Source organism: Daldinia childiae (assembly GCF_008694065.1).
Source record: "Daldinia childiae strain JS-1345 chromosome Unknown Scaffold3, whole genome shotgun sequence".
NCBI classification, from domain to species: domain Eukaryota; kingdom Fungi; phylum Ascomycota; class Sordariomycetes; order Xylariales; family Hypoxylaceae; genus Daldinia; species Daldinia childiae.
Window position 1 is genome coordinate 4,969,278 of NW_022984644.1, and position 22,915 is coordinate 4,992,192.

A 22,915-nucleotide genomic window follows, 5' to 3' on the forward strand; every position below is an offset into this window, starting at 1 on the left:
ACTTGAGAGTGGAAATCCCTATGAATAAGATATGAATAGGTAAGTGAGTGTGTGTGTGGTATGTATCGATGGATAGGTAATGTAGATAGCGAGTGTATGTTAGGCAGTATGTGAGTATGTGAGTACGAGAGCAGGGGTACGGTGAGCCACGACGAAGAATGAACGGGGGTCCCTGTGAAACGAGCGAAGGGAAGCGATCGGAAGCTGCCGTACTAGACTTCAAGACTTCAATACTTTAAGCAACGAATGATTTCGAATAGAAATGATGTTAAAACAGAGTAAAATAGAACAGCGTCGAATCTATCGTTGACAGGGGAAACAAAAAGAAGAGGAGGGAGGAAGTAAAAGTTGGGAACAGATGAACTTGGAATGAAGAAACTAATACGCGGTGGGCTCTGAAGAGGAATTTAGGGAATAGCGAATGAGATTTGACGGAAGCTTCAAATTCAAGATACATGTACGTGAAGACCGTGTATAGACCGTGTAAATAGGATACCTAAAATGTATACATTATGTATGTAGTACAGAAACGACTACCTCTTCGGGCTTAGCGGATGTTTCGGCCAAATCTATCAACTTCGAGGCCGGCCTTTTAGTTTACCTAGGTGCCCGCCTACTATGCAGTAAGTATGTAAGCTAAGCCCTTCGAACTCTTTCTGCTAGCCAAACATCAAGTGATGTTACTCGCAGATCTAGTTTATTGGATCCGTTGGCAGTTTCAAACAGCAAAGTAACCACCGAACTTACTGGTCGCAATTACTACACTGGGAAGGTGGATTAAGGCCTAAATAGGTGGTCACTAACGTTGATAACGTCACTTAACATTAACAGGCTTTAAAAACGCTCGCCTATTGACTGACCGACTGCAGTTATTGTCAGTCAAATCCTGCTAACCTCTTGGATTTACAATACATAGTAGTACGGTACCGAAAGGACTTCTCGCTTATCCTAGACCCTCTTGTTTCATTTCGAATCTCACTTATTTTTGCGGCACGTCTTGAATTGCAATATTTCTCATATATTTGTAGGTATCCAGGTATGTAGGAACTTCCTCGAGCTGAGACCCCTGAGAATGAGGATTTAGATACGAGATGCTACTGTTCCCGGCCGCGCACAAACCATGAGCTGAGCTGGGAGGCTTATTCATTTTATTTATCTCTTCCACTTGCCGTATATATGCATGAGCACAGTGGTTGTTTTCCACTGGGCCTGTTCAACGGTAACGCCACGCATTAGGTATCTCTTACTTACTTCCCTACCTACCTTAGTAGGTACCTACGCGTTCCATACACATCTCTACCTTTAGGTACTTACGGATTATCTAGCGAACCTATGTACCTAATACAGTAGGTATGGTGGCGTTCTGGAATCAGACAGTATTAAAACTCACTTTCTTTTCCTTATTTTCAATATAAGAAATAAGATAACCCCCCCAACTCCTTACTTGGTAGGTTTGACTCAACAATGCTCGCGTTAGCACCCATACAAAACCTACCTCTTAGCTACCGAAGACGATACATTTACTATCGCTTCATGATTTCCACTTCAGCGGAATTCGGACATTAAGAGCGAGTTGAGCGACCGTACGAGGCCTACGTGGTGTGCGATGCCAGCACGGAAACCAATCCAGATCATGGCTCTTCATGAAAGCGGGTTGAATTGCTCACAGACCAGAGAGGTGTACGTGCTGCTCGGTGTTGACGGAAAGTCGCAAAGGAACCACTTCAAACCCAAGCATCTCGTGAGACTTCCAAGTTGCGTAAATCACCCCACACTATCGGAAGCCCGAATCTCAAGTCGGATAGTCTCCAGAACGCCTCGTACTTTATTTACGCCGGAATCCCTTGTGATTGCTCAATTGCTCGTATCACTCGACTTAGTGTATCGCACTATATCTGCAACCCCCCCTCGAGTGAGCAATACGGGGTGGCTGTAAATAGCCGATCACATCTGCATCTCGCATTGGTTTGCCGAACCTTTAGCTTTTTGGGGCTACGCGGCATTATGAACAATGCAAGCCTTGAAGCTTGTGTAATATACATACGCATACATACATACAGTACACCAATCGGCAAGAGACGGTGAACCAATTTATTATTATTTTTCCTCATCCTTCTCTACCACATTGCTTATCTGTTTCTATCTATCTATGGAAACACTGGTTATGCCAGTCGACTTTAAATACCTTTACAGGCCGCCGTTATTGAACCGCTCATACCTAGTTAAAGACAACGATACTACCCATCACCATGCATAATCTACGGCAGAGATACGAAAATAAGAGGCTACAGTTGCAGATGGTTTGCTTACTTATCGCCCCTCCCCCACAGTACTATTGATGTGAAGAAGGAAGTGGTCATAAAAGCGTGACCACCTAGGAGCATTTACATATCTTAACCTCATGCAGCATAATGCACAATCAATACTTACCTAGCTTAGGTGTCCCTCACTTTACGCATGACTGACTTAGATAAGAATCCCTCCTGATCTCCGGGTATCGTTGTAAACTTCTCGGAATGTGGAATGTGGACCTCGTTACGCCGTGCACATGGCATCGAAAGAACAGAAATCGGTTGAAGGTGGTGCCAGGGTTGCAGATCTCTCAACCGGGATACGCCGTCTAAGAGTAAATCTAAGGTGTAGATCTGCATCTCGCGTCATGATACTGCATAGTGAGCTACTTTACGGCGCTTCCCAGTGCGGGGGTATTAACTCAGTCGCAATCCCGTCGACGATGGCTTCAATCGAGAACAGTTGCCTTAAACTTGGACAATGTAAAGTAAGTGTCCTGCACGCACTTCAAAATGAAGCCTGGAATTTAAACATTTAAGTAAAGGTAAGCTTTCCTTACTCAGCTAGGTCTCATCGCGGAAAATCTATGACGCTTTGAAGTTATCTCGGCTTAGGTGGCCTTCCTGTTCAGGATGGACTTGTCCACTGCTCCGCATGCAAATCCGAGATGCATCCTTTTGTCCCGATTTTAGGCCGGGAGGGCCTTAATAGCACGGCGTATGCATGGTGGTACTATCAACGGCAGTAATACGTACACGTGAAATAGTTAATATCGGAACTCCGATGTTTTTCTAATTCCATACAGATAAGCAATCTACTTCTAAGCCTGTTCTGTATAAAGAGACGATAGCATACCAACCTCTCCAATTTGTTACTATTTACCCGTTTATCGTCAAAAGATGGAGTTGCCACTTTCGACGACAAAGTAAGCCTGGAAGCACCTCATTATAAAATTCTCTTCTCTTGGTGAAACTAGTACATAACGTCAACTGGTAATCTATCATTACTTCGAAATCATAGATCCACTAAACCCTAAGCCGAAGTTCGTATATTATTACGAGTAACCAAGTACAGAAAACCTCTTTTGTCTCCTTGCCCAAGGCGGGGTCGGTGATAATTTTACAAAAAGATTGAGAAGTTAAACCCGTTGAATAATATTGTAAAGGTTTATAGACGCAGGGTTGTAGCTAACTTACCAAGTGTTGACTTCTATTCAGACATGGCTTCTTTTGGTAAGATATATCTACTTACAACGTAACCGTATTCCTTAACGGGATAGATGTTCGGATACGGATCCGTACACCTCAGCCGCATCCGTAGGTCGAATAGAGTTTTCAGTACCTAGTATATTATTGCAGGGTGAATATCATAAGATAAGATATTAAGGCCTAATAAGGTGCTAAATAGTGTCAAAATTGGTCTTCAGGCTCCAGAAGATCCCGTCGGTCCCGGGTCAGGGGTTTATTCTTATTCTCCGACGTCATCGGAAGGCCACTGAAGGTGTAGTGTATTTGCTAACCTTGAAAGCTAAATCCTATCGGGACATGTTTTTATTTTCAGGTAATTTAAAAACGATGCGCCTGGCTAGCCCTAGCGTAGACTCAAGCTCAAATAGGGTACAACTTGAACCAGTAAAAAGTTAGTGAAGTTGTTAGTGTGTAAGACGCCTCAAGAATCAACAGGTACGGACGGGGTATAATTGGTTAATCGAGGTTTATCCAATTCTTCGGAACCTCCGCAGATGTGCGTGGCCAGTGCTTAGCTCTCCCCCTGAGATGACGATCGACGATGCCATGCTTCATAGATCCTACACCATTGTCAGCCCTCTAACTCCTACATAATAAGCGGATGTCTAGGGCTTCGAGTCCTTGTCAGGCGAACACGTCGTCATCGCGATTATGCGTGTTGCTTAGCTACCTAGGTATTGTATCAAGGCATTGGACTAAAACTTAACTATTCTGCATAGGCTCTGCATATTTATATTAACCTGCCACGCCGGCGCCGTTTTAAGTCGAGAGGCACCTGAAGATCTTAATGAGCAAAAATCACGAGAATGACAATTAACCTACTTCATTTGTCGGCTTTTGTTATAGACTCTCTAGGAAGATGCCTCCCACACGGCTAGCTGCATTGACATGCTCCGACGACATAAACCCCTACGGTTTGTGTTTTTCCCTCACTCCCTAATCTCTAGGTGATAGACAGGCTGTAGAGTCTCTAAAACCTTCTCTAGACTATCTAGCTTCGATCGTTCTAGGTCTACTGCTACATTCGGCCAGACCAAATCGTTCGAATACGTATATCTTGTACCTGTTTGGTTAGGTATACTGTGTATAGTGGCTTAAGTCGCGTATTTTTGTAAGACTGTATTAGCGCTAAAACTACCGAGAAGCAATTTCGCTAAACGTCGACGTTGTGCGTAAGTGTTGAGCACCAGTGGCGGTTGTGGACATATTAGTTCAGTAAAGCCAAGGCAATAGTGGCTTAGAAAAATATCTCAAGAAATCTCGTAAGATTATACAAGTATACCTATACCACGATTACAAGATCCGCCACTAACTGAAGTTTTGGGCGGAGTGTTACTCCTTTCCAAGCAAGCATAGTATTGCCTATCCTTCTATCATTACTAGGCTAGTCGAGGCTACCCGCTGTGATTCTTTAGTATTAGATACACAAATATTCCAGGGCACATAGAACTCCTTAGTTGAAACAGGCGTGTTCATATCCAAGTTACACGGGTTACCTAGCTATCATGACCACATAGAAAATGGTAACGGTAGAGAAGACCGGTCGGAGATTCGCCTACTGCAGGTCTCAAATCCCCGTCTTCCGACATAATTGGATTACCGAAAAAGCATGACCGATCATGTTGGCTACCGGAGGCGTACGAAAACAGACCTCTGCTGCGCACCGTTTCGCCATTTGCTACGATAGTGCGGTTGTAGAACGACGGCGAATAGTGAACCCCGAATTCGCGTATATATTCCAGTCGCGTGGTATTCATGTAAAACGTGATCAGCTGCGACGTCTCATATAGTATGAAGCGACATTGTGCTGGTTTTTTTTTTTTTTAGGAATGTGATACATAAAAATACATCTTGAATTGCTACCTCAGGTACAATATGTACCTGTATTAGGGGTCGAGACACTCGTCTCAAATCTCTTAGGAAGACTTACTAACTGTCTTACGGGTCTGAAATGTAGATTGTCAATGGAATAGTTCTTTAAGCATAGTCAGAATTAGTATGTATTGATCTATCTAGTAACACGTGTTATACAGACTGCAAGAGGCCTCTCTACCTGTATGGCAAGATATTTACCCATCGATACGACATGTTAGAAGCCATAACTTTTAGAGAACAAATACGTCTAGGTAAGCTGTAAGGTACCTCCACCTTACGATCCAGAGCCTAGGTTAACTTAGGTACCTAAACTAGGCATTTAATATATACTATTCAACTTCATCCCTTGGATTGATTACACGTCACTGAGACATATATAATACTTATTGAGACGAGGAAATGAAGTAGAAATACAGGGACTCGCTTCTTACGGTTACATATAAACGCACTCAGCCAGCCCCTTACAAGATAAATAGTTGTATGACCATTCCTTCGTAACATACAAGACAGCGTATCACGAACACCCCTTCCATATCTTATACGCAGATATCACAATCACGCCAAGCTTTCTATCAGTGCGAGCATAGTTGGAATATGATCAGCTAAAACGGGTATTTTCTTCAATAAACGAATTCCATTCGCGACAATACATCGTAATACATGTACGTAGACCTATCTCTACTTTCCTCCAGTCCCCGTACCCAGGGGGAATATTCGATGCGTCCATTCCCAGTCCAGTAAAAAAAAAAAAAACAACGCGATCCAACAACGCCTTGGCCAAACGATGGTCCGCCATGCCCTGGCGATCGATAACTCCATTCGTTCCCGACTCCTGATCCCGAGATTGTACGTAGGTACGTACAGTTCATACCAGGTGCTAGACACTAGACAGTGCCATGTCACCGCGTAGGGGACGCAGCAGGGCTGTTCTCCTGGCTTTTATGTAGGCTCTCGAGGCTTTCCACCATAGCTAGGACCCTTGTCCGCGGCCGCTCCAGCCGCACCACCTGCGCGGAAAATACGTCGCCGTCTGGGTCCTCCACCGGCGACCGCGATGGCTTCCTCTTCCGGGACTCGCTGCCCGGCTCCACGCCCAGTAGACGCACGCCCTCCTCTCGTAACGACGTGGGCGTACGGTGCGTCGGGGTGTTTGGTTGTCTGCCCCTATTCGTGACGCGCTTCCACTCGGTCTCCAGCTCTTCGCCCACTTCACGCAGGATCTGCTTCTCGGCTTCCCTAGCTTCGGCTTCCTTAGCTTCAGCTAGACTTGTATCGTCCTCGCTCGAGCTTGGGAGCGGCGGAGTACCAATATCCTGCTCTTCTATCGTAACAGGCGCATCGCGACTCTCTGTTATATCCTGCTCCCGATTTACCTCGGGGCTCACAACCATGACATCTTTGCCGCTCTCCGCGTCGGGCTCGGCGTTGACCACGCGCAAGGGCTCTCTAGGCACCGTGAACATGACTTGCACGAGCCGTCTCTCGACGGCCTTTTCGATATCCCACTCCTCCTCGTCTTCTTCCGCTGCTGTGCGCTTCTGGTTACTCTCACTTGTTGTATCCCTGCCTTTACCTTTCTCGCTATACCTCTGTTCCATGCCCTCCCAATCCCCTCTCCCGCTCTTCCTGCGCAGCAACCCTCCAGCCGCCATTTCGCTCAGACCACTTCGCCGCATATCATAATCGTTTGCATCCGCGAAGCTATCGTCGATAGGCCTCTCTCTATCGGATGTCTCGGATGGACTGGGGCCGTTGAACACGCGGCGCAGACTGCCGAGCCAGTTGCGCCGCGGCTTATTCTTACTCGGGCTTCCCGGCGTCTCGTCATCGTCTCGGGATTTCCCCATAAGTAATGCCGGTCCCTCGGCCTGCAACGCTGCGAAACTACTCTTGGCGGTGTTATAACTAGGCGCCGAGCTCGAACTGCTCCCTCCACGTCCTTCCTCGTTTGTAGCCCCTAAGGCGGCGGCTGCAATGCCGAATCCGGTACGGAGGACTGAGCGCACAGAGTCCGAGCGACTCACACCTAGGTTGCTGCGGTTGGACTCCGAAATGTTACTTTCGGTTCGCGAGTCATCGGGACCCCGTCTCGTTGGGGAGATTTGTCCGGAAGCTGCTGATATGCGCGCCGTGCTGCGACTGTTTAGTAATGCGTCCATGGCCTCGACATCAGTCATCCAGTCCTGGACTTCCGGGTCCGTGGTGAGGCGGCGCTCTTCGGGGCTGGGTGTTATCGAGGCACGGTTGGAGGGCGGGAACGAAATCTGGTTTTCTTGCGTCGGTGTGAGGAACGGGTCGGAGTCATGTCTGCCGTCGGTATTCATGTCCCGCAGAGGGCTAACGGGCTCACTTGTAATGTCACCATCGTGAAGTGAGCCGTCTTCATCTGCCTCAATAATGGGGTGGATCCCACTTGATGGCGGATCATACGTGTTTCGGCGGGACAGCGGCTTCCTTGCTACCTGCGCTGGGGACATGCCGCTGTACCACGATTGTTGACCGTTGTCCAAGCTGGTACGGGCTGTCTGCAAGCTCTGGTAACCTCGCAAGCGGTTCCCCCGCAGATACGGATCCGAGCCACCTGCATACCACATTCCGCCAGGGTGATCTTGCTCCATCATTTCGTCGTCGTGGGGTAGGAATCGAGAGGTGTCCTGGGCGAGCGCGCGGATGGCGGAGTCTCGGATCGTACGCCTGTGGCGTTTCCGGCGACGGTATAAGAGGAATAATAGGATGGCAATGATAATAGCTACGCAACCCAGGCCGATGCCCAGTCCAATTCCTAAGCGTGTACCAACATCGCTATCACCACTACTCGAGTCGCCGCTCAGGTCCGTCTTAGAGAATTCTGGGTTTGTATAGTCGCTAGACCAGCTCATTGATGTGAGGTTGAGGAACATCGGCATGCTGTCACTACTAGAAGCTTGTCTCTTAGTTGTGGTTTCAGATGATGATATGTTATAGCCTCCGTAGACCATCATAATGTTTCCAGGCAGCAGTGCAGCACCATGTCCATATAATCCTGACCCTGGTGGTTGAATATCAGGAATAGACCACTGCCACTCCCCGTTCCCGCCGTAGCTAGCTCCGATGTTGAGAATAGCCAGTTGTGGTGTAGCAGCCTGAGTTAAGTCACCAACCCAACCGCCAAGAATAATTAAAGAAGTCCCGTCTTCACTTAGTACTGCTGTGTGGCCAGATCGACTGTCTATCGTGTCTATATCGTTGCTTTTGACCGCAAGTTCGGTGTTGGCAGAACTCGAACTCCCTATGTTAATGTTAGAAATGAAACTCCAACTTTCCTCCGGTAAACTCCATATTGCGACAGTGCTCATATTGATAAACGCGTTCTCGGTATGACCACCTAATAGTACATAGTTGATTTGCTGGGTAACTATGCCTGATCGATTTGAGACAGAGGGGGATAAGCCGGTGAATGTGAATCCAGCCTCGGGCACTGGAGGGCCATTATTAGAGACTGGGCCGACCACAAATTTCCCCGAACTAGTTGCAGATGGCTCAATCTTAACCATCTGGTTTGAATAGGCGGCCTTTTCTTGTGGTGTACTTCCATCGGCAGTCTCGTCGGGACACATTCCTCCATAAACATAAGTGCTGGCCTGTGATAGCACAGGGGCCAGAGTGTTTGAAAAGCTAAAGCCAGTGCCCAAGAAGCTTGGTCCTACTTGTACATCATCTGCCTTAGTCGCTAGCGTAGTGCTCGCTTTGATCCAAGACGACGACGCATCGTCGTTGGGAGACGGGTTGAAGGTCCAGATTTCGGAACTTGCTGGCGATGAACAATCTCCGGCGTAGACGATGAGTGATCCATTGTCCGCAAGCGACGGTATAAACGCCGTGTTATTCGTATCAAGAAAGGGCACATTTGACGACAAGGTTTGGAAGGGCAACGATGAAGCTCGGAGGTTTCCGGAAAAGTTGAGCGCTAACAAGTTGACCCAATCTCCTTGTGGTGAGAATATGTATGCCACATTGATAGTCGCATTGTCTTGGGCCGGCGCGGGTTTCGACTCTGGAATGAAGATACTCGTGGGGATATACGGTAATGTCTGAGCTACACCAAGTGTCGTGAACCGCGCCCAGGCCGTAACGAGTATCAGATACCGGATACCTGCCGTCACCCGCGACACTTTTAATGTATCGCTAGCAAACATCGACGTCGTCCCCAAGGAATAATTCATCGCTCTACCTAGCTCAACCCTGTGGGAAGCATCGTCTACCTGGCTTGACCCAATCGCATCCAGAAACCCGCGAGTAGCAAATCGAAAAGATGTAAGTCGACGACTATAACGCGAACCCCACAAGCCCGATTCTCAATTCATGACCTATAGGTGAGAGACTAGGTTTCACGATCAAGACAGCTAGGCGGGGATGAGTTATGAGTTGTTTCAAGCAGCAGGGTTAGGTGAAGAGCACGGAGCAAGGTAGGGTCTTGTTATTTGGCCTGGCGTACAAGACAGATGCCCCAGGTTATGGATTATGGCGGGGGGATCTATTGGCACCGCACACCTTGTAAGCTTGTCATACAAACAAAGTACTGGCGTTGTTTGGGGGCCAAACAATATAGAACAGATTGACGGAAGACGGAGTCGTGGTCACAAAAGATGAGAGGGATATCTCGAACAAATCAAATAATATGTAGTTACACAAGATCGATATTGGTCTATAGCAGGTTTTCCTATTACTTTAATTTTTTTTTCTTTTCTTTTCTTTCCGACCTTCTTGGCCAACTGCACATATCAGGATAGCACCGGGAAGTTCTTGTTTGGAGGGGTTGAAAGTCGGTTGTCAGGGCAACATCCCTAAAAAAGAAACAATATAACGGGAACTTCCGAGAAGTCTCAGCCATCACTTGATGAAGATTGACTCTCGTGAGATCAGCACAACGCGTAATTCGCAATTCAATACCGTACCAATACATACATACGCGGCGGTGTCACTACAATAAAATTATTGGTCAAATCCATACTCAAGTATCTCCTACATATACTACATACATTAGGTACCTCTTATTAGTGGAGAGAGAATAGAATAAAATCCATTTATCCCTCCTCTAAACCGAGAAATAATGTGCCCCAACCCCAAATCCATCTTAGACTACCTAACAACCGGAAATGTCGTGACTAAATGCTCGCAATCCAACCCACCTCCCTCTTTCCCTGTAGAATTGGTTCGGATCAATTGCAGTCGGCAATCTGCTCCATCCAGCCAAACTCTTCCCGGCTTATCTTGCCCTCCTGAGCAAGCTGCTCCAATACACTTCTGACCCGTTCGACACCTGCCTTCGCGTTACCCATCACTGCTGTGCGTTCTTCGTACTGCTCGAGCAGAGAGTGGGCTATAAGATAGCCGTCCTCGGTCTCGGTGGCTCCTGCGGGAACTTTGACCTGCGCCCGTTGTCGTTCCCGTTTGTACGTGGCTAACTCTGCCCTCAGATTATTGCGTTCTGCGGCGCCCTCTTCAAACTTAGCTCGGAGAGCGTCTCTTTCTGTCTCGATCGCTGCTATCCTCTCCGACGTCTTAACCGAGTCCTCGCCTTGAGCCTCTTCGTAGATCCTGTTGAGATGGTTTAGCCTCCCTAGTTCCTCTTCTTGTATCTTAGTGGCGCTTTCGAGATCGGCTTTGTTAATAGTTAGACGGGTGACCTCAATCCCTAGCTCTTTGATCTTCTTTTCCATGTCCCTATGCCTCCTATCCCAGGCCGACGTCCGGTCTGGGTTAGTTGGCGCTGGGATCGTAACTACCGTCGGACGATTTTCTATCTCTTTAGTGTACGACGTGTTGGGGCGGTCCGAAAAAGCCGGGAGGACGAATATAGGACCGTGGCCGCTACCTCTTAATCTGTAAAATCTAGTCTCGAGGTTGACGTGGGCGATACCCCGGAGGTAGTCCTCTCCATTGTTGTTTCGATCCCGTAATGCTTCTCCAACCACGTTCCGATGAGACCACTGGCGATCTCGTGAAGCGCCCTTTGCTTCGCTCTTGTCGAGCAACTGATGGATAAAAGTAAAAACATCCTCTCCGGCGTTGGCCAATATCCAGCGATCTTGCGGGAACACGATTTCTCTGCCAGACCGTCCGTCTGGGCCTTGTACGCTCAAGTGTTGCGCCGGAACGATAGCCTCGCTCGCAAGAAGATCCATTGCATTGGCGTAAGCGATCTCAAGTTCATGCATGCGGCACATAAGTTGTTGTGTGTGTAAGAGCCACTGCCCAACCAAGGTTGATTTTACGTCCTCTAACTCTGGGTGGTCGGTTACTTCGTCTTTATCAGTAGGAATGATTCCGAGTATTCCACCCATGGCCGAGTACTCGTGGTCGAGCCTCTCGAGACACTCGTTGGCGTGCATGAGTAATGTCATGTGAGTTTGAAAGGGACGGACTATATGGGTAAAATCATCTTCGACCATTTCAAGGTTAGTCTCGGTTAGTGGGCAATGGAATATCACGCCTTCCTCATCGCTATTCCGCTTCACCAAGTTGACTAAACTATTCAGTGGCATTCGGTGGGCCTTGTCGATGTTATCATACGGAACCTGCAAGTTGTTCAACCAGTCATAAGCTTGGTGTCTTGGAAATGTGTCCCGGTGTATCTTCTGTCCCTGTTCATCTTGCTGGGGAAGATTTTCGTTGTCGACTTCAGCTCCTATAGTACTCGGTGCAATGGTCGATATCAAGTAAGTTAGAGACTGGGCGTGCTGCTTTAGAGCTTCTAGAGTTGGCGGCCGGCCAGGGGTAGACAAGTAACTGCAATTGACATGGTCGAGCATTTTGGGATTCGACGAAGGGTTTTCATGGTAGTGGTTAGAATAATATGGCTTTGACCAGTGAGTGGCCCCAATGTAGCCATCCATGCCATCGTACACATCTTGCATTTGTCCGTCGGCCATCTTGAAAGCAATCTCACCCGGCACGTCTTAGCTAGTATGAGTAAAGTGACAACACTCCTTCTAGGAGCAGGATAGATATTTCTTAGGAAGGAAAGCGAGAGTAGATAGGAAGAAAGAACAGGTTAGTATGGGAACCATTCTTGATGAATCATTAAAAGAGTGAAAGAAATATCTTTTGACGCCGGAATAGCAAAACAATCCATTGAGCTGTACAACATTCCAGTGCCATTTTAGTGTCATAAAAATTCGGCGAACAATGAAAACGGCATGACAGATGCCTGTAATAAGCATATTTGGAGCATTTGCTTCGGGACGTATAATAAAAACGTCTATAGATACATGTACCTATCTATTCTGACGAAAAGACTGAGAAAAACTCTAGGGTTAGCGAATATATCTACCTATCTCGCTGAATGTTACGTATTTCGAGGAAAAGAGGTTATTGGTTACTTGCAGTTTCACGAAGACCTAATAGACACAGCATGAAGAAGCTCTAGGTACCGACTTCTTTATCCGGATTCGGCTGCCTCTGGGAAAGTGGACACACGTATGGAATGAATGAGTCCCAGACCCGGTGTGCGTTGAAACTATATCTTCGCCATACAAGACATGGCGATCTCACTCCTTGACCACAATAGACGTTTCCAATACTCACCGTGTTTCTAGAAGTCGAAGTCAGTATCGCGTTGGAATGAGACAGACCTGTTGCAGAAACCTAAATATACAAGATACTTTTAGGTCTTCCTACATCCGGAACAGGGCCAGCGCCGCACCTCAACGATATGTAATTTAGGTACTATCCAGCTTGATTAAGCGCAATCCTTAATGTGAAAAAGGAAAAAAAAACCCCCCATCGTGACTAGAGACAACCAGCTACTCATGCCTTTCCGACTCCAATGCGGTTCTGCACGACGGCGTGAAAATTGAGTTCGCTTGGTTTGATAGAAGGACTTAACTGCGTGCGCCATCTCGCAATTAGTTGCAATTCCCGTCTCTACATCCCAAATATCGCTTTGCTGTGCAAGTATACCCGATTGGGGTATATAGAGAAGAGCTGAACTAATCTATTGCATGAGTCGTGCAACTTGACATGATAATGTCGTACACAATTCTCCTCATTCTCGGTGGCTTGAGCTAGAATTTAGTTGTAGTACGAAGTACCGTCACATATTTTGGGTTGAGACAAGAAAATACCTATTACAACCACAACAACAACGACGACGTCCGTCGGAGGCCTGGCGTTGAATTCTAGCGTCTTTAGCTCGTACGCTATCCTATTATGATAGTACATTAGTACATTAGGTACCTAACGCAAGCGGGTTTGTGTGGCCCCATATATCGTCAGATATTTTTGCTTGGAATGGAATGGCACGTGAGTGATGGCTAGCTGCTTAGCCGCCTTGTTCATTAGTTGATAGCGGACCTGTAATAGTCTGAGTTTAATATATCGATAGTCTGATGTCATTGATGAATTGAGCGAACTAATAAAATAATAAACAGAAGCAGCCGAGACGATAAAGTTTTGCTCTAATTTAACCCACCTCCCACCTCCCACCTACATGTACCTAACGTACCTACCTACCTAAGTGAGGTCTTGGAAGTTGGAGCGTCGTGTTTTGCTGTTTTCGTCTTGCTTCAAACCTGCTTCTGTCCTGTTGGCCTGCACTATACGAAGCGCCAATCCTAAAACTTGCGATATTGCAACATTGTGACAGAGCAATAAAGCAAGCAACATATGAATTGTGTTCTAAAAAGATAAGGGTATACCCATCTTCGTTGGAACCTCCTGAAGGTATCGTGCAATTTTTATTTTTGTTTTGTATACTCCTTTCGCTATCTATAGAACTCTTTATATATTTGAAACCGATTTCTCAAACATTAATCAACTGCCCAAAGTTTATCGGGAGGATCCCGTAGATGTAAATGGTCGCGATTACTTAACATTTTACCCAAAAGTAAGTGGATCTAAAAAGGAAATTGGAAGGTTCCAAGGTTGAATGAACCATGGATCAGCTCGACAAGGGGTCCTCGAGAATCACCATCCTGCCGTCATAACTTCTCCACCCTTGTAAAAACACCTATCCTATCATCCTGCCATCCCAGTTCCCCGTCCAAGCTTGTGAAGATCTGGCGGCAAGGATTGTCTCTAAATCCTGAAATTTTCTAGTAACTCTCACACAAGGTCTAGACTTTTTTGGTAGTTGAGGCTCGCCCTCATATCAAATACCGGGCGTACAGACCATAGCATGCATTCACCAATTCACACACACTCTTTTTCTTTTTGTGTACTATATCGCTTTTCCTTTGATAGGGAGTGATATTCACGATATATATCCCAGATCTACGAAACGACGATCGCTAACGATTTGCTGGGGCCGATAGTTTCCTCTTTAGTTCGAGTTACACGTACCTAGCCTCCTACGTCTTCTGTAATCTGCCTTTGTTGTTCTCCTTCTCTATACACCGCCCGTAGCTGTTGAAAAAAATACACTCGGCGTGGTCGATTGGAATTGGATTACTGCAATTTTGAATTCTCTTCTAATACTACTCGAGGCTCAATTAACATCCATCTCCTCGACATCTTATAATTACCACGTCTCCCATTGAGCAGAGGCATCATCAACAAAAAGGATGAGCGACCCGGGTGACACTCCGCCGGCGTCGGCTGCCTGTAAGATATCAACACAAAAGCTATCAATGCTAAATGAAAATTGCTAATGTGTTTTGAATAGCTCTTTATCTCACTCTCGGGCCTGTTGCTTTGACTGCCGGCGTCTATTTCACCATCTTCCTGATTCTGCGAAAGAGCCAGAGGCGATTCTATGCTCCTCGAACCTATCTAGGAAGTCTTCGTACGAGGTAAGTTAGGAGCTTCATAGCCAATCGTCTGTTCCATGAATGATTTTACATGCTCACTCTTTATAATTTAGCGAACGATCACCAGCTCTCTCCAATGGGTGGTTTAATTGGATTGGCGAATTTTGGAAGATTCCTGATATCCATGCACTACAGCATCAATCCTTAGATGCTTATCTCTTTCTCCGATTCTTGCGCATTCTGGTCACCATCTGCTTCGCGGGATGCTGTATACTATGGCCGGTGCTCTTCCCTGTGAACGCTACCGGAAGCAACGAGAAGGCTTTGCAGGTAGATATGCTCTCTTACGCTCGCGTTGACAAGGACACGCAGTCGAGCCGCTACTATGCTCACACCTTTATGGCCTGGATCTTTTATGGGTTTGTCATGTACATGATCCTACGCGAATCCATATTCTACGTCAACTTGCGACAGGCATTTTTGCTTTCGCCTTTCTATGCCAACCGCATCTCATCGCGAACTGTACTCTTTGTTTCTGTCCCCGACAGATATCTGGATGAGGCTAGATTACGCAAAATCTTCGGTGACTCAGTCAAACATGTGTGGATCACGGGCGATACGGAGAAGCTGGACGATCTTGTTAAGGAACGCGACAAGGTCGCTATGAAACTGGAGAAGGCGGAGGTAAAGCTGATAAAGCTTGCCAATGCCCAACGCATCAAGTCGGCTAAAAAGGGTGGTTCTAACAACGAGAGAGTCGAAGCACCTCTGGACGCGGAGTCGGGTAGCTTAGCTGCCCGCTGGGTTCCCGAGAAGAAACGGCCCACCCACCGACTTGGACTCCTTGGTCTCGTAGGCAAGAAGGTCGACACTATTAACTGGTGCCGGACTGAGCTGGGACGCATCATCCCTACTGTTGAGGCTGCGCAGGGAGAATACCGTACTGGAAAATGCAAAAAGATACCCAGTGTCTTCGTCGAGTTCTACCGCCAGGCAGACGCCGAATCAGCCTTCCAAATTTTGTCACATCACCAGGCCTTGCAGATGACGCCCAAATATATCGGTATCACGCCTGGCGAAATTGTCTGGAGTGCACTTAAGGTTTCATGGTGGCAGAGGATTGTCCGAAGATTCGCAGTACTTGGCTTCATCACTGCACTCATCATCTTCTGGGCGATTCCGGTTGCCGTAGTCGGTGCCATTTCGAATATCACATATCTTGCTAACCAGGTTTTCTTCCTTAAATGGCTCCTGTCGATCCCTGATGTTGTTCTGGGATTCATTCAGGGGCTACTGCCCAGTGTCGCCTTATCTATTCTCATGTCACTTGTACCTGTAATCATGAGATGTAAGTTTGAATCCTCTATTGTATGTTATCTTACATGTCTAACACTTAGATATAGTATGTGCCAAGCTTTCAGGAGAGCCTTCCTTATCGCGAGTCGAGTTATTCACTCAGAATGCGTACTTCTTTTTCCAGCTTATTCAAGGTTTCTTGGTAGTAACAATCGCGTCATCAGCAACAGCTGTCGCATCACAAATATCCCAAAACCCTGGTTCAATTACAAGCGTTCTAGCGGAGAACCTTCCCAAAGCCTCCAATTTTTACATTTCGTACTTCATCGTACAGGGTCTAGGTGTCGCTGCAAGCGTACTCTCTCAGGTTGCCGGGTTCGTAATTTTCACGATCATGTATAAATTCCTAGCAGGAACGCCACGTGCTCTCTATAACAAATGGGCAAACCTCAGCGCCATATCTTGGGGTAGCGTCTTGCCGGTATATACCAATATCGCTGTGATTAGTAAGTTCTTCAACGGACCTATCCTTTGAAATTCATATAACTAATAATACTAGGTATTACGTACGCTGCTATCGCCCCACTGGTGCTTGGTTTTGCTACCGTCGGTCTCTCACTATTCTACCTCGCATGGCGTTACAATGTTTTCTTTGTTACGGACACCAGCGTCGACACTCGGGGCTTAATATATCCTCGAGCATTGAAGCAGCTCTTCTCTGGCATCTATATTGCTGAGTTGTGTATGATCGGAATTTTTGCTACCTCAGTGGCCATCGGTCCCTTGATTCTCATGGTGGCATTCCTCATTTTCACTATTCTATTCCACGTAACTATCAACAGCGCCATCGACCCTCTACTTTACAATCTCCCTCGGACTCTTGGGGTTGAAGAGGAATCAAAGTCTCTGCATGTAGAGAGTTCTACTCGACACGCTAGCTATTCTACTGCCCAGGACGGCGAAAAGGACGGTATCTCGGATGCCAAGAAGATATCCTCTGATGATACTGCCGTTGCGGGGAAGAAGCCAGGGTTCTTATCCAAGTTCCTGAAGCCGTGGCAGTATTGTGATTATGAAACAATGCGCAAGCTTGTGCCTCACGACCAGGTAGACATGAACAACCTATATACAGACGAGGTTGAACGTGACGCCTACTTCCCACCTTCGGTCAGCAGTGCAACTCCACTACTTTGGATCCCCGAGGACTCAATGGGCATCTCGAAGCAAGAGATCCGGGATACTAGCAAGGTGATCCCAATCACAGATGAAGGATGTATACTAAGCGACAAGAACAAACTAGAATGGGATACGGAGACCGTGCGACCACCTGTTTGGGAAGAAAAGATCTATTACTAAACCAAATGCTTGAGGTTTAAGCCTCGTGGTATAGCACACCAGGCTCACTGAAGAATCACTATAATGGAGATTTGGCTCTTCTATTGTTTTCTCCGTGGTTATTCCGAATTTGTCTTTTGTTTTGGGTTACGATATCAAGTTTGGATCACTAGGATTAAGATGAATTTTGTTTTAGGTTGTGATCGATCGTTATTGTTGAAGTCGATAACGATCAAGGATATCGCTTACAGGAGTACTTCAATGTCTATTATACCCTTCCGATAAAGTTTCCCGAGTGTCAGGTCAATTACTGATTATAATAATGAAGATGATGGCATTCAAATATAACGATGCTTTGTTGTGATAAATTCGTTGTCTACCTGCTATAGAATTAAAGAAATGTCGGGCAAAAAGAAAAAGTACACTAAGTCGTGTAATAGGTACATCTAAACAACCTTGAAGCTCAGGCATGTACATTACATAAGCCAATATTTCAATTAGCTGCTGAAAAGAGCCAAGGCTGGGGCAATTCAACCAATCAAAGCGTCACATGGTCGTCTCATGACGTGCCCACCCCAACCTTGCGTAACATGTAGCATAGACCTCCTTAGCCTTCTTAGCTTTATCGCAATCCACTGTTTGTCTCTTCCATACCTTCACCCACTTTCTGTTGAGCAGTTAGTTATCTACAAAGTGCAACCCGAAATCATAGAATAAAAACTCTCTTCGCTTTACTCATCTCAAGCAAGTCTTGTCATTAATCCAAGAGTTTTATCATCCCCAATTCACAATGAGATTCTCTACCGCCTGCGTGGCTGCCATGTCCGCTAGCCTGGCTTCGGCTGGAGGCTGGTTTGGCGGATCTAAAGAAGTCGTCATCAAGGACGTACAGAAGGTCCCGGGTGACTCTCCGCTCGAGTTCTGCGATTCGGACCACAGCAATGATATTATCAAGATTGAGAGCGTCGATTTGCTACCGAATCCTCCAGAGTCGTACGTTTGTCTAGTTTGATGATCGCGAAGATGCTGTGTTGGATAAAGATCTCTTTGCTAACTGATAAATAATATGTATAGTGGTGCTGAGCTGGTTATCCGCGCCACGGGAACCGTATTCGAGCGTATCGAGAAAGGTGCCTACGTCGACATTGTCGTCAAGTACGGTTTGATCCGCCTCCTTGCCACTAGGGCCGATCTGTGCGAACAAATTGGGAATGTTGATCTCGAGTGCCCCATCGAGAAGGGTGTTCTGTCTATCACCAAGTCTGTTGATATTCCCAAGGAGGTTCCTCCGGTACGTTTAATCCACGTGAAACGAATGAATTGGATATCGGTATTAACAAAGGTTATAGGGAACATACAACGTATTCGCCGATGTCGCCACCGCTGAAGGCAAGCCCATCACCTGTCTTCAGGCTACGGTGAAGTTTGGCGGCAGCAAGCAGGATACCATGGGTGATGGTGACCTTTAAATGGCTCCTTAACTACCGACATGGAGCTGGTATTACCGTATTATCATTTGAAAGCAGGTCCGATCTACAATGGGATGGATGACCACGAATTACATGGCACTCTTTTGATGGACGCAAGGGCATAATTTTTCCTACGTCTGGATTTTTATGGACTCGAAGACACCGCAGTTTGATTTTGTTCCCGCAAATTTGTTTCAACGTTTCTTTGATACCGCATGGTAACGGCACGTAATCAGATGGTTTTAGCATTAGTTCGCGCATATGCAATGATACCCCTGTGAGGGAATATTTGAGTCCTTGAATCATGGTCCTAGACCTCTGCTACTTGGATATCGTAAACCTATCATGCTTCACAATGACAGCTATAATACAATCCCGCCCTTGTCCGACGTATGAACAGTGTATGTTGAGCCCCCTTCGAAATATATTTACTCTCCAAAGAGACGTCGCACCCTTCTTAGCACGCTGTCCTTCTCAGGGTCATACGGATGTTCTTTGCTGGGGATTTCGAGTATGGTAGGAAAGGCAGATGTGTAGGTATCAATTCGATATCTGATCTTGTCGGCGATATGCTGGTTAATCAATACGATACCGATGTCTTTACGCTCTGTCGTAAATGACTCAAAGGCAGCTTCGATAGCTGATGTCTCTGTCTTGTTGTCGACAACTAGGAAGTTCTTCTGGGAGTCCGGAGGGTTCGTGACATGCTAATAATATTTGTCAACAAATACTCGACTTGGAGCAAATTAAAGGTATATTGACTAAACAGGGAGTAGAGATAAAAAGCTTACACCTATTCCTGCTAATAGCAAGCCTGTGACTGAGTCCTAGTCATTCCCATAATTAGTATTCTGGATATCTTTGAACCTATGCGAGGACTGTGCACACCTCGTCTCCAATTACAGCTAAGAACTGTCTGTCCTTGTAGTCCGCATGAGACGCCATTGTTACGAGTCAATTAGAGTTAGGCAGCGAGGACGTGATCCAGTCGAAATCGTAGGCGCTTTGGTCAATAGGGATAGGTTAGGTAGACTAATGATCTTAAGAGAATATGATGTACAGGCAATAAGGCACAATTGCGACCTTGGAAAGTTAGGTAGAACATTGATGACCGCTAAAAGAGAGCTCTTACCGCCTAAGTTACGGCTGCAACACAGTCCCAAGTGGCCCCCTACCCCGCCATTACTTAGGTACTTCTAGGCACGTATCCGCCTAATCCAGCCAGTTGGCAGCCGCTATTTTATATGTGCCTAGCAGGTAACTATGAGGTAAGCTTGGAGGTAAGCTTGCACGTTGCACATGCAGCACCTTACCCTAGCAGATTTCGATTAATGGATCCGCGTCTTCGCAAAATTTCCATCTACTTTCGCGACGTTCCATTGCCGTGTTTTCTTTCAGGTCAACAAGAATTACCCTGTCTAAAGGCGAAACAACCAAGCAACAAAGGCTCAAAGACAAATCACCTCTTAGTCGCTGCTTATTATTACAACTTCAACTAAACCACACATGCGAGCTTCGGAGGTATTCTGCTGTTATTCCCCTTTTTTCCAAGTCGACTACAGAACACGATGCCGCCGCGACTAGTGCGTCGGAGACCGCTCGCCGAGCGTGTCAAGGCGATGCTGAACCCTATGGATTTCCTCCTGTGGCTATCCGAAGAAATCGAGACGCGCGACTGGAACTCCAAGCTTGTCGGCACTCAGATGGGCGTGGCTATGAACTTCGCTTTCCTGCTCGCCAGGGCCAATAGTGGTGGTTCTCACGCTGTAGATCCTGTATTCGAAGATGGTTCAGTGTCTGGTTGGTTTACCTTCTTTGTAAGTTCTTAGATCCATTAGTAGCTTCGAGCTGGATTTGATTACTAACCACGTTTTTCATGGCTGCATCGTAGGTCGGCACTATGATCTGGTCATTGGCTGGCTTCTCGGCCGTTAATGCGACCTACACCATGTATCGATCCCGTCACTACCGACTATTCGAAGCGGATGTGGAGAAGGAGCCTGAAACCCCTTCAGCGCATCGCGTTCGCGTCCAGTCCTCCCCCGTATCATCATCGCCTTTACGATTCTTGACGGGTATGATGGGCTCAGAGAGTGCCGAGTCGCGAGCGCATCCCGATCGAAACCGAGACGTGTGGGAGGTGTCGGTTTGGGACCCGCTGCCGATTTGTCTGCAAATATTCTGCTTATTTAGTCCTGGCCACGTTTTGGTCTACACGATGTTTCTACCACTGGCCCCTTTGGATACGAGGCCAAGCATTACCGTTTTGAATTGCATCGTATTGCAACTCATCCTATCAGGGCAGCTACTCCTATTTCAGAACAGATTTACTCAGCAAAACAAGGACACGGCTATCATCCAAAAACAAGTTATGCACGAGTACGATACCAAATTTGTCCATCCCAATCTATATCCCACGGTCAGGGATGCAGCAACGCAAATATCGCAGAATGACGATGGTGACGATCTCGATGAGGATATACAAGTTGGCATGCCTACTGTTCAGCTTCGACGAGGCTTCCGAACGCGACCGAACCCCAACTATGTCAAGCATATTGATCCAGATCGTAGCAGTGGCTTTTCCAATAGTAGTTCCGGACTATTCACCCCTCCTGTATCAAAGAGATATACCGACAGTCTAGGAAGTGATATTAGAGGTCGCACTCCTTTAGCTGCTGCCAAGCCTCCTCATCGGAGAGGCACATCGGGTCTCTCTACATCATTTAACCCAAATTCATCCCAATTAGGAACTTCTACGAACTACACCTCTGCTCTTTCCTCTTCTACCAACACCGGTAACCACGGAGGCGATGGAGGATATATGGGCGTATATACCCACCCACAATCACCCCTGAAGAAGGCCCCTAGTTTAGGCGAGCTTCAGTTTAGATCACCGCGTAATAACAGCGAGATGGCTCAACTCGAGCAATACCAATCGGCAAGAGATCGTAGCGTCAGTCCTATGAAGAGTATTAGGAAAAGCACTGGGGCTACGAACTCTCAACCGGGTACTTGGGGACGAGCTCAACCATCATACGAGAGATATCCCTCCATGTGGCGATAGAAGAAGAAGGTCTGTGATATTTGAGGGTTATGCATCAACATTAGGGGCAGGTTAGGGGAGTATGGGATAGGCGTCTACTGTATTACACTGCTTACATTAAGGACTTTTTCTACATTCACCAGCATTTGTACGAATACGAGCTGCATCTACAGAGAACTGAATAAAATAGCGGCAGCACTATTGTAATGGCCGTTGACGTAACCCCCTTTTCTGATTAACTTTCTTCAGTTGATTGTGTCCCCCTTTAAGTTGGGATTAGAGCCTAAATGCTTGTGCTTTCTATACTATTGACCTCGGACGAGTGCCGATATCCCTTATCCGTTAAACCTAAGCCGCACATTCCCCAACGTCTTGGCCCGATACTTCCTAACTTTGATTTGTCTATTCACCTAAACAGTCTCTGGTAGTTGCGTGTCGGCATTGTCTGATCTCATAGGTGAGGGAAAACATGAACGGTGTTTCTTTAGCTCCGTTTCACGTCTGTTCCCTCTCCTCTCAGGCGAGTAGCCACGATTCTCTCTGTCGTCTGGGTCTAGAAGGACCACCAGAATGGCAACTTCAAGACGTGGCCGGTCTTCATCGTTATTATCGTCATCATCATCCCCACGT

At 46.7% G+C, this 22,915-nt stretch overlaps 6 protein-coding genes across 6 annotated transcripts; 3 read left to right on the forward strand and 3 right to left on the reverse strand.

Moving 5' to 3' along the window:
- Positions 1-6,313: 6,313 nt before the first annotated feature.
- Positions 6,314-9,589, reverse strand: GL218_04070 (uncharacterized protein; the record flags this gene model as incomplete). The annotated part of the gene is made up of 2 exons (XM_033580651.1): positions 6,314-7,410; positions 7,474-9,589. 2 exons carry the CDS (start codon positions 9,587-9,589, stop codon positions 6,314-6,316), a joined length of 3,213 nt encoding a protein of 1,070 aa, XP_033437627.1.
- Positions 9,590-10,612: 1,023 nt separating this feature from the next.
- On the reverse strand, positions 10,613-12,325 carry GL218_04071 (uncharacterized protein; the record flags this gene model as incomplete). Its single annotated transcript, XM_033580652.1, has 1 exon — positions 10,613-12,325. One exon carries the CDS (start codon positions 12,323-12,325, stop codon positions 10,613-10,615), a length of 1,713 nt encoding a protein of 570 aa, XP_033437624.1.
- A 2,631-nt stretch (positions 12,326-14,956) lies between these two features.
- GL218_04072 (uncharacterized protein) lies at positions 14,957-17,794 on the forward strand (the record flags this gene model as incomplete). The annotated part of the gene is made up of 5 exons (XM_033580653.1): positions 14,957-14,996; positions 15,058-15,184; positions 15,256-16,490; positions 16,546-16,944; positions 16,998-17,794. 5 exons carry the CDS (start codon positions 14,957-14,959, stop codon positions 17,792-17,794), a joined length of 2,598 nt encoding a protein of 865 aa, XP_033436763.1.
- Positions 17,795-18,563: 769 nt separating this feature from the next.
- GL218_04073 (Phosphatidylglycerol/phosphatidylinositol transfer protein) lies at positions 18,564-19,242 on the forward strand (the record flags this gene model as incomplete). The annotated part of the gene is made up of 3 exons (XM_033580654.1): positions 18,564-18,766; positions 18,848-19,064; positions 19,123-19,242. 3 exons carry the CDS (start codon positions 18,564-18,566, stop codon positions 19,240-19,242), a joined length of 540 nt encoding a protein of 179 aa, XP_033437628.1.
- Positions 19,243-19,670: 428 nt separating this feature from the next.
- On the reverse strand, positions 19,671-20,187 carry GL218_04074 (V-type proton ATPase subunit F; the record flags this gene model as incomplete). Its single annotated transcript, XM_033580655.1, has 3 exons — positions 19,671-19,949; positions 20,034-20,069; positions 20,131-20,187. The coding sequence occupies 3 exons, from the start codon at positions 20,185-20,187 to the stop codon at positions 19,671-19,673; spliced, it is 372 nt and encodes a 123-aa protein (XP_033437614.1).
- A 623-nt stretch (positions 20,188-20,810) lies between these two features.
- GL218_04075 (uncharacterized protein) lies at positions 20,811-22,306 on the forward strand (the record flags this gene model as incomplete). The annotated part of the gene is made up of 2 exons (XM_033580656.1): positions 20,811-21,059; positions 21,134-22,306. 2 exons carry the CDS (start codon positions 20,811-20,813, stop codon positions 22,304-22,306), a joined length of 1,422 nt encoding a protein of 473 aa, XP_033437613.1.
- Between the last annotated feature and the right edge of the window lie 609 nt (positions 22,307-22,915).